The sequence below is a fragment of the Physcomitrium patens genome, chromosome 7 (genome assembly GCF_059467195.1).
Source record: "Physcomitrium patens ecotype Gransden chromosome 7, ASM5946719v1, whole genome shotgun sequence".
Lineage (NCBI taxonomy): Eukaryota > Viridiplantae > Streptophyta > Bryopsida > Funariales > Funariaceae > Physcomitrium > Physcomitrium patens.
Genome location: NC_143416.1, coordinates 7,700,721 through 7,713,936, shown reverse-complemented (window position 1 = coordinate 7,713,936; position 13,216 = coordinate 7,700,721). Strand labels below are relative to the sequence as shown.

Sequence of the window (13,216 nt, the reverse complement as noted above, 5' to 3'; positions counted from 1 at the left end):
AAATCAAGCTTTAGATAACAATAATAATTAGAATAAAATAGTATTTTCTAAGTTAAAGCATGAAAGATATTATTATAAGCAAATTCTACTGAAGATAAATAAGGGTCCAATCATCTTATTGATAGTTGATGGTACATTGCAAATACTTCTCTAATACTTGATTGACTTCTATTGTTTGACCATCTATTTGAGGGTGAAAGGTAGATAAAAGTTTGATATCTATCTTCAATATTTTGAAAAAGGATTTTAAAAACTTTGATACAAATTGAGGTCTTTGATTAGAAATGATGTCATCAAATAGGCCATAATGTCAATATATATTATTAAGAAAGAGTCTTGTTTTTTTTTTTTTTTTTTTTTTTTTTTTTTTTTTTCAAAAACTATTTTTTTGTAAAGGATAAAATGAGCCATCTTTATAAGTCAATCTACAACAATGTAGATAGCATCAAATACAATTGATGGCGGCAAATTAGTGATAAAATCCATTGATATTAAAGATTATGTTTACTTCAGGATTGGTAGTGATTGTAGAAGTTTATAAGAATGATGTTAGAAATTCTTGGATCTTAAACAAATGTCACATGAGAGAACAAAGTCCTTCATGGTCTTTCATATTTGAGGCCACTAAAAATTTTAAGAGATAAGCTCCAATGTTTTATAAAATTCAAATATCCTACAATTGAAAAATAATGACAAGATTGAAGAATACAAAGTTGCATTGGTCCTTTTGGAATATATAAACGATCTTCAAAGTATAAAAGATCTTCCATGAATTTGAACTTGTTATTGTGAAGGCACCGCTTGATATTACAAACTAATGAATGTTTAGTTGATGTTATACAAATTTATTCAAAAAAACTTAAATCAATAAGTGTAACCATAGAAGTAGCATAGAGACAAAATTATTTTGACTTAAAAAAATGATATATTATTGATCAAATGCTACTTCTTTGGCCTTTGAAATAAGATATGATCTCCTTGGTAAAGTATTTCATAGGCCTTGATGCTTTTTTTATGGATATATAATCATAAAATTAGAATAAGATAATGACATATTCTAATGAACTTGGTGGCAATTCAAAATCCGAATTGATATGAAATATTCCAAATTTTTGAGATCAATATATACAATCATAAGATATGTAGCACCTTCCAACAAGTGATGCCATTCTTGGAAAGAGTCTACAATTGTAAAAATCTCTTTATTGTGAATCTCATAATTAATCTTAATAGCTAAAAACTTTTTAAAATAGGACATAATTGAATAGAGCTTCCCATCCTTTTTTATTTGTGATAATACAACTCTTAATGTAAATTTGGAAGCATTAATCTCCAAATAGAAGATCTTTATGAAATTTGAATGTAGTAAAATTAGAGCTATAGAAAAAAATATCTTCAAATCTTGAAAAGTCTTTTGTACTTAAGGTCTCTATTCCAATTTATCTTTGGATATTAATTGAGTGACAAGACAAACAACTTGGGAATAATTCTTGATAAATATTCAATAGAAATTAGCAAATCTAAAGAAATATTATACATCTCGTGTTGTCTTTGGAGTTTTTTACTTTATTATAGCTTGAAATTTCTTTGGATCCATCAATAGGTCTTTATAAGATATAATATATCTAAAAAATTCTACTTTTTGTTGATAGAATATACATTTTTTTAATTTGGTATATAATCCTACATCTTGTAATTTTTTTAAGACTAACTGTACATGTTCTTCATGTTCTTCAAGAGACTTGGAATAGATTAAGATATCATTAAGGTAACAGATAATAAACTTATCCAAGAATTCTTAAAAAATATCATTTATAAAAAATTGGAATATAGCTAGAGCATTTATCAATCCAAAAGACATGGCATTATATTCAAAATATATGTATCCTATCTAAAATGTTGTTTTTTATTTATCTCTTTTTTTAATTGATATCAAATTATATTCTCCATAGAGATCTATTTTGGTGTAGATCTTAGCTTAACTGAGTTGTTCCAAAAGTCCTAATATCAATGGTGAGGAGTAATAATTCTTCATCATTAATTTGTTGAGGTCGCAATAATCAACATATATTTGTAAAGACCTATCTTTTTTCTTTACAAAAAGTATTGGTGCAATTGTTAGAAATTTGGAATGCCAAATAAAATTTCTTGCAAGATTTTTGTCAATGTAATCCTTCAATGTTGAAAGCTCATTCTATAATAGGTAGTAGATTGGGCCAAATGGTAGTTGAGTCCTTTCTTGAAGATCAATGGCACAATTATACAATTGATGCTTTGGCAATATATTAGTATTCTTCTTTTTGAAGACATCTTGAAACTCCTTATACTACTTTGGAATAGCTACTATCAAGCTTGCTTCTTTACAAGCTATAGTTGCATAAATAATAAATAGTATTTTCTTCTTAGTTGTTTTTATAAAAGCCCTTGCTCTTAGAAATAAAGGCTTTGTTGTAGATGACTTTTCGATAGCTTGTTCTTGAAGAAATTCTACAGGAAATTCAATCTTATGACATGTTCAATCTATAGATGGATTATATCTTTTTAACTATAAAAATCCTAAAATAATAGGATTGAATGAGATTCTAATAATATTAAATATTATTTTACTATTATAGCCTTCAAATAATATCTTTAGTAATATGGTTTCATAAATAATATGGCCTAAAGATAAGGTCAACCATCTATTATTTCAATGTATACAAATTTTGACTTTTGTAGTAGAGGAATTTTATAAAGTTTAAAAAACTCTTCATCTAAAAAAACAAGCAAATGCTCTTGAATCTAATAAGGCATTTTTTTGAAGTTTTTATTGGCTAAAAAATAAAAGTATAATAAAACAACAAGTAAGTCAGGTAGAGAGAGAAGAATCTTGATGAATTTGAAGTGTTGAAATATCCAGTTGTACAATTCTTATTTTAGCTAGGCCTCTTTGTTTTTCTTGAATGATTGCATTCCTAGTCTTAATTGTATGATGTTTATTTGGACAATTTTTAGATTTTTAATCTTTTTCACCACAATATAAGCATAAGCCTTGTTGAAACTAACACTTCTTCTCTTTTATTGTAAGAAGTTTGAATCATATTGCATTAATTTGTATATCCTCAGATCCAAAGTGTAGAAGTAATGTATTTTTTGACGTAGTAGAGTTCAAATTTCTAATGTGTTATTTTTTCAAAGTTAATGAGTATTGATCTTGATGACATTAAAATAATCAATTATCGCATTCTACAAGTTGGCTGATAGCTTCATTGAATGTTTGAAGATTAGATAATGATATTAATAGGTCTTTTACATCATTTCTTAGTCTTCAATAGAATTTCTTCATGAAAGCTGTGAGCTCTCAATCATACTCTAAAATTTAAATTTTTTTTATTTTCCTATTTTATAATAATTAAACATGTTAGATTAGGATTTATATAAGTGGAATTTAGTTTTATAGAATTTTTAGGATTACAACCCTTAATGGTATAAATCATAGTCTAATTCCTTGAATTAGATTAATTAGGACTAAAATGATAAGAGTTAGAAAATTAGAATAGTAACTTAGTTAGTTTAATAATTTAGAGGTTATTAGTCATTACTATAAGGGTTGATTAAAAGCCTATGAGTGCGTCTATAATCATTCACATGATTTAGGAGTTGGAATTATAATTCTCTAAAAGATTTAGGAAAGTTAGCAATGATAATTTTGGATTTTCCTCCAAATTCGACAAATTTAAGCGGCATGGTGGTTCTTCTACTTAATGGGAGTCTTTTTAATGCAATGGTGGCACCGGATTTACCTCGTGGAGTGAAGAAAAGAAGATCAGCAACCTCTCCTTCAAAATACAAGAGAATCAATGAAATTCTCATTTTGAAGAATTTCACAAAAATTACCAAGATCCTTGTAAGTAAAAACTTCCGTGAAAATTATAATTGAGCATGGATTGAGGCATACAAGTAGTCGATATTAGCTTAAAAATGTATTTTGAACACAATAGTGAAGTTAGATTTACAAAAAAAATGCTTTCTTGACCACTTATAAGAGCCATCAGCCTTGGTAACGAGATTGACTCTTGGATGAATGAAGGTCATAGATCTAGATTAGGGACCTTAAAAATCAAGGGTGGAGATGTAGCCACCCTTCTACGAGCCTCTACTCAATTGTATAAGAGAGGCTTAGTTTTTCGAGCCCTCTCTCTTTCCTATTTTAGGTGAAAGGCAGAGCCATGCCAAAATTTGGCCAAAACCCTAATCTTAATTTTATTTAGATTTTAATTCTCATTGTGAACCTTGTGATTGTATATGTATGGATTTTGAATTGTGAAAGATGGTCATTAAGTTTTAAAATATATTTCATTGAGGTAGATATCTCCTCGGCCTTTCAAATATCCCAAGGGTTTCAAGGGCCTCGGATTTTCTTCAATCAGTCATTCAATTTCTGTTTTTTCAATGTGAGATTCTGAATAGTTGTAGATTTTGTTGTTCGCTTTCCAACAAGATAAGACTTGCTTGATTTGGAGTAAGAAGGAATTTTTGGTGAATTTCTGAGTTTGAGGGAGTCGACTGCCTTTGCAGTTTGAATCAATCGAGTTTGGAAAGGCATTTCTCAGTTCCTAGTAATTGGATTTATTTGAAATTTTGGGAGCATCAAGCTTTATAAGCTAAGCTCTGAAAGGCACAAGTTTTTTTGAATTTGAAGACAATCTGAATTTTTAGTGAATTTCTAAGTGAAGAGGGTTGGTCACCACGGCAGTTTGGATCACTCAACTTCAAAGGAGGAATTCTCACGGCTGGTTCATTAGATTTCAACAAGGATTGTTGGATCAAAAGCGCCTTTAAGTCAGCCTTGCAACAAGCTAAGAATCATTCAAATTGAAGCCAATTACAATTTTTGGCAAATTTTGGAGTAAAAGGGGGTCGCTGCCTTCAATCCTTACGTGTTGTCAAGGTACCTTCGCTTTTACCTCTCTCACTTTATTTTTACTATCGTCTTCACAGTGACTTGTAAGCTCCACATTTCACTTTTTGGCTAATAAATTTTAACTTTAACTTTAACTTTTAACCTTTAATATTCTCACTTAAACTTTAAACTTTAAACTTTTAAACTTTTAACTTTTTAACTTTAACTTTTAATTTAAACTTTTCACTTACTTTTTTACTTAACCTTTTAATTTTAACTTTTCACTTAACCTTTAATTTTAAATTTTCACTACCAAAAGTCTTTCAAAAATCTTTTTAAATTGTTTTATTTGATTCTCTATGATATTCTTTTATTATAAAAATTGATTTTATAACATATCTAGCTAAATTTGAAAAAATATTTTTTTCAATGTTATTATTCTAAATTTAATATAAATCTCTAAAAATATAATTTTTCCTAGATTTTAAATTTTTATTTTAATTATATGATATTTGGTCCAACACTTTTCAAATAAAGATGCGATTTTTATTTGGCTTTTACAACATAAATAAGTGATAAATACTAATAAGAAGAGAGAAATCATTACTAAAATTGATTCACCTTGTGCTTTGTGTTACTTTCAAAAGTAGAATTTTTTTCATATGTTCTAAGAATGAATTTTCTGTATTTTATATAAAATTAATTTAAACTTATAGAATTAAGACATTTTAACATCCATCACTACAATGCAAGTCAATTTTATAGATAGGTTATTCCATAGATTCAAATATTTTCATAAAATATAGTTCATATTAAGGAAGCTTTGCCTATATGTAATGAAAGAAATATTTAACCAAAAAAAAAAAAAACAAAACAAAACAAAACAAAAACTAACAAATAAAAAAAAAAACAAATCAAAATAAAATATAGAGTGAATTCTTTAATAGAAGCTTGTATTAAAAAGCCTAATCAAATGTGGACAAAATTATTAGAAATTCATCAAAATAAAATAAACAAACATACTGATAAAAAGACCATCTTATTTGAGACATGGAATAATTTTTAGATAACCAACTACAATTTAGGCTTTAGAAAGAACAATGTCGTTAATCATAACTCCAATTTTTTTTATTGCAGTGTAATCTTATGCAAAAATGTAAATGCATTAATTTCAATAACTCTTCTTTTTCTCTTATCATTTTTAATTTTATCTTTTGAGTATGAAAAATTATTTAATTTGATGCACCTTTATTAATTCATTAATGCACTAGATATAGCTTATTTTTTTAGTAATTAAAATAAGAATATCAAAAATTTATAAGTAAAAAATATTTTTAATCATTATATTTATTTAATTTTAAAATTAAATATATTTTCAATCATAAGTTTTGAAAAATTAAATTATTTAATTTTTTTATATATTTAAATCGTAATAATTAATTTAGTTCATATTAATATTAACTATAATATAAGTAATAGTAAAACTATATTATAACTAATTATTTAGTATTAAAAAAGAGATTTTAAAAATCATGTACAGCTTTAAAAGAATTAGAAGGTTTAATTAAGACTTTGATTTTAGAATTCGGATACTAAAACCTTCTAGATTTGCATGTTAGTATTTTTCAAAAATATTTTAAAATATTTAATATGTCAAATCCATCACCAATAATCGTAATACTAAGGTATATTTTCTAATAAATTTTACAACACTTACAGCTTGAAAATATTATATTTTAGATTTAAAATAAATAAAAACCAAATATATATATATATATATATATATATATATATATTTAATTAATCATTTGTTAGATTGCATATATATAAAAGTATAAAAATCAATTAATTTTCTTTGAACTTAAGCTATTTGCTCAACATTAAATTACAAAGATATTAAACAATATATTATATTAATATTATAATTTGAATAGTATACCTAAAAAAAATTATATTTAATTTTTATAATATAATGTAAAATACCTAAAATACGAAATATATAAATATAAGCAATACATATAATTTTAGTTTATTTAACCAAAATTATAATAAATATTTGATCAAATATTTTAAAGTACCATCAAAAATTTACACCAACGACTATTCGAATAATAACTATTGCAAAAATTCATAGAACAAGGCTTAAATGTACAGAATTGCTAAAAGTCAATATTTTCAAAATTCACACTTTGCATTAATAATTTAAAAGCTTTTGGATGTTAAATATTTATAGTCAATTTTTTAACAAGTTACGCACTACTATTATTGTACTTGCAGAATTTTCTAACACATAAAAATAACTAAAAAAATACAAGATTTTAACTAGTTAAGTAGTTAATTTTTTATAAATACAGAATTAATAAATATAGGATCAATAATTATTAGTTATCACAATCTATATAAAAAGATAAGAAGAAAGAAAAATAAATTAAATAATTAATAAGTTAAAATCTAGGTTAAAATACAAAAAAATATAGTTTTTATATGATATGTTTTTTTAATTTGTTTAGTATTGAATTTAATAAAAGACATGAAATTGGTTTTTATTGATGATACTATTTAAAACTTTACTAACCACGTTTCTTTTAAAAATCAAGTATTTTCTTTCAATGATGTATTATTTAATTGAAAGGATAGTAATCTTAAAATATCTAAAAATAGATGAAATTAAAATTTTAAAAACTTTATATTGCTTAGATTGTGTATGATGCAGCATATAAACTATAACATATAAAGTAGCAACACAAAAGTTATTGTTATAGTTGAAACATGGATGCTTCGTACTTCTGCAGCTGATAAAATAAATCTTAGTACCAAAAATTAGTAAGGAATCATAAAGAAATTAACAATACAAGCTATCTAAATATAATCAGAAGATCTAAAATTTCTGAATACAAATCTGGTAAAATATAGAAAAATAATTATATTCTTATTCTTTAATAAATACATAATTAAGTTTTAGAAAATACACATATATACATACATGCATACATACATATGTAACAGTCAAATTGATAACATAAATTTATATGTAATGAATATCCTATGAAAATTGTGCCAGTAGCACACATTGGTGTTAAATAGAAAATTAAGGTTTAGAAACATATTGGTAGGGGTGATTCCTTTTAGACTAATTGGTTTTCGACATTCAATTTATTGCTATTTTTTTTTAGAAAAAAATGATTACAAACCTGGAATTTGTTGTATTTGTGCATAACAATTAGATGTAAGAAATAATTTTGCTCAAGCATCATATATTATGTTTTATTACAAAACAAGGTAACAAAAGAAGGCATTTAATTTAAGACCCATACATTAATGTAATCTCAGAAAAGTTTGTTTTATAGACTTCTTTCATTACAATCAAGTGGATGAATAAATAAGTATAATTTTAAAATGAATCAATTCAAATAAAATGAAAAAAAAAATCTAATATACAATGAAACATTGTAAGAAAATTATTTACAAACACCGTACTAAAATTAAGCTGAACTATATATATATATATATATATATATATATAATTTCAAAAGATTAGGTTCCTCAAACTTGCGGAAATCTCAATAGAGGTTGGGTTTAATAATATCATGAGATTTTTTAATTTTACAAAAAATTATAATGAGTTTGGAATATCTCTCTCTCTCTCTCTCTCTCTCTCTCTATCTATCTATTTTCTAGGTGCAGTGTATTTTATTGTGTCAAACCATATAACCACATTTTGACTAAGAGATTAATCCAACACCTTATTTCCGATATATATATATATATATATATATATATAAAAGAAAAAAAGAAAAGGGGGAAAAAAAATAAAACTTGATTTTTATTTTCTGAGACTCTTTTCCAACAACACTTGGTTAATTATTGTTGTAATTCATCAATGAGCTTCAAAATGATGGTGGGCTAATACGTTTGTAAATGCTCTTGGATTAATTGATCACATCCAACGGCCCGGATTGTTCGCGACTACGAGAATCTTCGTACGGTGTTCGGATACTCTATAGCCGTTCTGTTGGCATCTATATCCGTGGACGAGCCGGTCACCGTGGCAGCTCTCCTTCTGTCAAGCACCTGTTCCATAGGGCCCATTCTTTGTGCTCAGGACTTGTCGTCGCTGCCATGGTGTCTTCGTTTCCTCCATCTCCATCTCCCAGCATTTGAGCACATGGACAAGAAGCTTGCTGAAAACCTTTCGTCGTTGTGATTTCTGCAAATTTATCATCAATGGCACCAACTGTCGCCGTCCTCGCCGGACTGCGTGCCTTCCGAACCAAGCGCGCATCTCCCGCAACCATGTCCCCATCAGGAGGTGGATACCTGTGTCTTTTCAATCCTCTTCTGCTGCATCAATCTGTGTTCTAGTAGTTTCTCAAGTTTAGTCTTCGTTCTTAACAAGTGCTGTATCGTTTGTGCCTTTTTGTTGCTTGTTTCTCGTTCCTTGGAGAGTCTCGATGGAAAATCTTGAAAACTTTCTGTTGCTTCTTCCTAAATTTTGTACTCGGTCATTGTATTTGAGTGTGAAGCATCTTCTTCAGAACTAGAGTTCGTGCGAGGTTTATGACATCTTTTTCTCATTGCAGCGATGTTATAGTTCACGGCAGGTGCTTCATTTTTACAGCCTCCGTTCTTGAGATCTCATCGAACTTTTACTGAAATTGTGGCACGGTTCTGGTTTCTGTTTTTGAACTTCTTTTTTTGGTATGGTTCGCATCTTGATGCAGGGTTGGTTCGCCAGCTCCACGCGTGCAGACCTAACGAAGTGCGCGCTTCTGGAAGCCGATACTACAGTAATGATTACATTCATGCGGAGAGCATGTACAATTTGACGGCGATGTCCGGTCGCAGTGTGAAGTTTGGAGCGCTTGTGTGGGGCGGCGTGCTGACGGGGATCCTCGTTCCTCTGTGCGCTTGCAATTTTCAACAGCGAAAGCCAAGAGGAGGTAGCTCTCGTTTCTTCAATTTCATGCATGCATAGGCAACAAGTTTGAGGTGGAAGGGCTGTATTTCTTTTTTTGATTCAGCGTATGTAACATGGATACAAAACAAGCCTCGAGAGGCAAACACTCTGACATGGACAAATATACAGACAGAGAATGATTCATTGATGCAAAAACCAAGTAAAATATTCTATTAAGAAACCCATCCAAATTGCAAAAAGAAACAATTATATTGTATTGCTCACATATTAAACTTCGATTAATTTATATATATCTCAATTACGCCATTCCGTGTATAAATTATCTGAAAAGGATGCATAAAGTATAATTTAGCACAAACACCAGTTCCGGTGTTTATCAAATGAATATATTTATGATTGTTATCAAATTGTGGTGGGTAGTGAAATTATCAGTATGTGTGTCCTGATATACAATACAACTGATTGCAAATGCAGGTGCTTAATGTCTATTCTTTAAAATGCTCCACAATCTATTACAACAATGATTGGAATTAGAATTTTCCTTCAATATAGAATGTTTTCTTGTAAATAAAGATCTGGGTTAGTGTTATATATTTTTGGATTGATGAAACCTATTACAAAATTTATAAAGATTAACATAATTGAATATAAGTTTTTGATTGATCTTTTTTTCTTTAAGATTTGTCAATATATAATAATCAAGTATGTAAAGTTAATCATTTAATCATAATTAATTGCCATAATTATCAAATTATATCTAAATTATATAGCATCAATAACAAATAATTATAAAAAGCTCAAAGAACATAAATACATATACAAGAAAATATAAGACAAAACCAATGAAATAAAATTAACTGAATTCTTTCTATACTTGTTTATAAAGATTAAATATCTTTTTACTTTATTTATAAGATTCATGAAGTTCTTGATTCATATTTTAATTGCTAATATAAAATTTTAATAAGAATATTTTATTTACAATTTTTATCAAAAATATTTTAGTATAATTTCATCAAATGATAATTTTTACTTAGTTGTCAAGTATACAATAAAAAAAAATATATATATATATATATATATTAAAGAATAGCTCAAAGATTTTAAGATGATTTAAATTTTAGTTATGTTTTTTTATTAAGAAATATACAATAACTAAAAACTCACAAAATATTAAGAGTAATTTAATTTTTTTTTTTTATAAGACTTGAGATATAAATTTATCTTTGAAGTTAAACATGTGCCAAGGATATAAATCAAAAAGAAACCAAAGAGTTAATAAATTCTAATGTCACTAAAAATGAGTAAATAAACACTCAATGATACTTATAATTATTAAAATAAAATAATTATTATCAAAGAGAAGATGGGTAGAGACTCTTGAAATAAAATCAAGGACAAAAAATGTGTTGACAAGAGTGAAGAAGGCTACACTCTTGCTTCTATATATATTGTCTAATTGTAAAACTAAGTAGAAATATTTTGTAAGTCATTTATTAAATGTCCAACCTGTGGGATATGTGTCTAATTTGCAAGACAAGTTTTTAACAAATAAGCCACATCTTCAACTTTTACAACAAGTATCCAACATGAGTAACTTGTGGCTAACTCATAAAACAAGTAGTTAATATGTACAACATAAAACAAAATTCTAGGTAAATTTTTTAACCTACTAATTATCTACTAACACTTAGAAATTCAAATCTATGCCTCTAAAGTTTCTAATAAGCTTTACTACAAGATATTATCAAATTCACTTACTTTTTTAAGTTTATTTAATTAAAATAATTATTAATCAAAATATGTATATCTATACCAACATGCATATTAAAAATATATATTATTATTATTTTTATACATACACATACATATTCTCTCTTTTTCTCTCTATGTGTATATATATATATGTATGTATCTATTCAAAATATATTATATTTCTTTATACATCCATCTATTTATGAAGTCATTTTAATGTTTCAAGAAATGAAAACAATAGTAATAATCTCAAAAATCAAATTTTTTTTCAAAAATCATAATCCATAGATTTTTTTAACTTTATTATAAATTATCCACTTTATAAGAAAAAATGGATTTTTTAAAATTATTTTTATGTAATTATAATAATTTTTTAAATATAATAATTTAAATATTTATTTTTAATTATTTTATAAATATTTAGAATACTCATGCTTCAATATATTACTTGTAATGAAAAAAAAGACTCTTATGTTGATATTGTAAAGTCAAAATTTATCTATATTTTTAATAAAATTATATTTACCTTGTAAAATTATTAAAATTTATAAATTGGATCCAATGATATATAATTTTTTTTATATTCATCATATGATGCTTGTGGTATTTTATCTTGTTTAAGCTTGCTACTTTAAGATACAAGAAGCTTGCTTGATTAGGCCTATAAACAAGCAAGTGGATTACCAAGCTTTTTACAAATTTTATGAGGTGCATCTTTTTATAAATTATAAACATAATCTCTATATATCTTAATTAGAGCCACTCTTTAGATTATATGTGAGCTTTAAAATATCATTTTTTATCTCAATAAATAAAATAATTTATATAATATAATCATAATTATTAATCAATTTTTATACAAGCTAGATTTACTTCAAATAGTAGCTAATAAGATACTAATATATCATTTTTAAACTAAGATTTATATTCTAATTACCAAACATGTCTATAATTTATCTTTGATTTTAAAAGACATGATCCACAATAAGATTATAAAAATAAAGTTTCACTCTTATATCACCAAAAAAGAAAAAATAAACAATTTAAAGATAAAATTATAATTATAATTACAATTAATTTTTCCAAATACAAAAAAGACTATGAACATTTAAATCAAGACAGAATACAAGAAAGATAGAATAGAAGAAATACATTGACAAGAATGAAAAATGATTCACCCTTGCTTCTATATTTACTCTGTATTAAAGAACTACATGGCAATGTCTTATAGGCCATATCACACATATCCAACTTCCACGTCATATGTCTAATTTATAAAAAAAGTTATTGCCATGTGCACCAAATAGCCAACTTGTCATAAAAGTAGCTAAATAAGCAATATGTAGCTTACTTGTTAGCTTAGTAGTCAACCTATTAATTACTTATAAACATGTGTAAATTCTTCAAAGCTTCTAAAAGGATCCTTAACAAAATCTCAAAAATTTAACTTACTTTTACTTACTTCTATAAAATTCTATTTATTTAAATTAATATATTAGTAATTATAGCTAATAATTATAATAAAAAATTATAATAAAGATTAATATAATTATAATATTTATTTCATATTATTTAAAAATTAAAAATATCTTTTATTTTATAAAATTATATCAGATTAAATATTTTATAGTTTTTAAAAAAATCCAAATAAATTTTTTATT

At 25.9% G+C, this 13,216-nt stretch overlaps 1 protein-coding gene across 2 annotated transcripts; it reads left to right on the top strand.

The window, feature by feature from the left end:
* The first annotated feature begins 8,974 nt into the window (after positions 1-8,974).
* Positions 8,975-10,463, top strand: LOC112284549 (uncharacterized). 2 transcript variants are annotated; one of them, XM_024524434.3, is made up of 3 exons: positions 8,975-9,191; positions 9,604-9,822; positions 10,275-10,463. In XM_024524434.3, exons 1-3 carry the CDS (start codon positions 9,107-9,109, stop codon positions 10,280-10,282), a joined length of 312 nt encoding a protein of 103 aa, XP_024380202.1. In that variant the 5' UTR covers positions 8,975-9,106; the 3' UTR covers positions 10,283-10,463. The 2 variants fall into 2 exon arrangements, with proteins under 2 accessions (XP_024380202.1, XP_024380201.1); XM_024524433.3 differs by lacking the exon at positions 10,275-10,463 and having other exon boundaries at positions 9,604-10,024.
* The last annotated feature ends 2,753 nt before the right edge of the window (positions 10,464-13,216 follow it).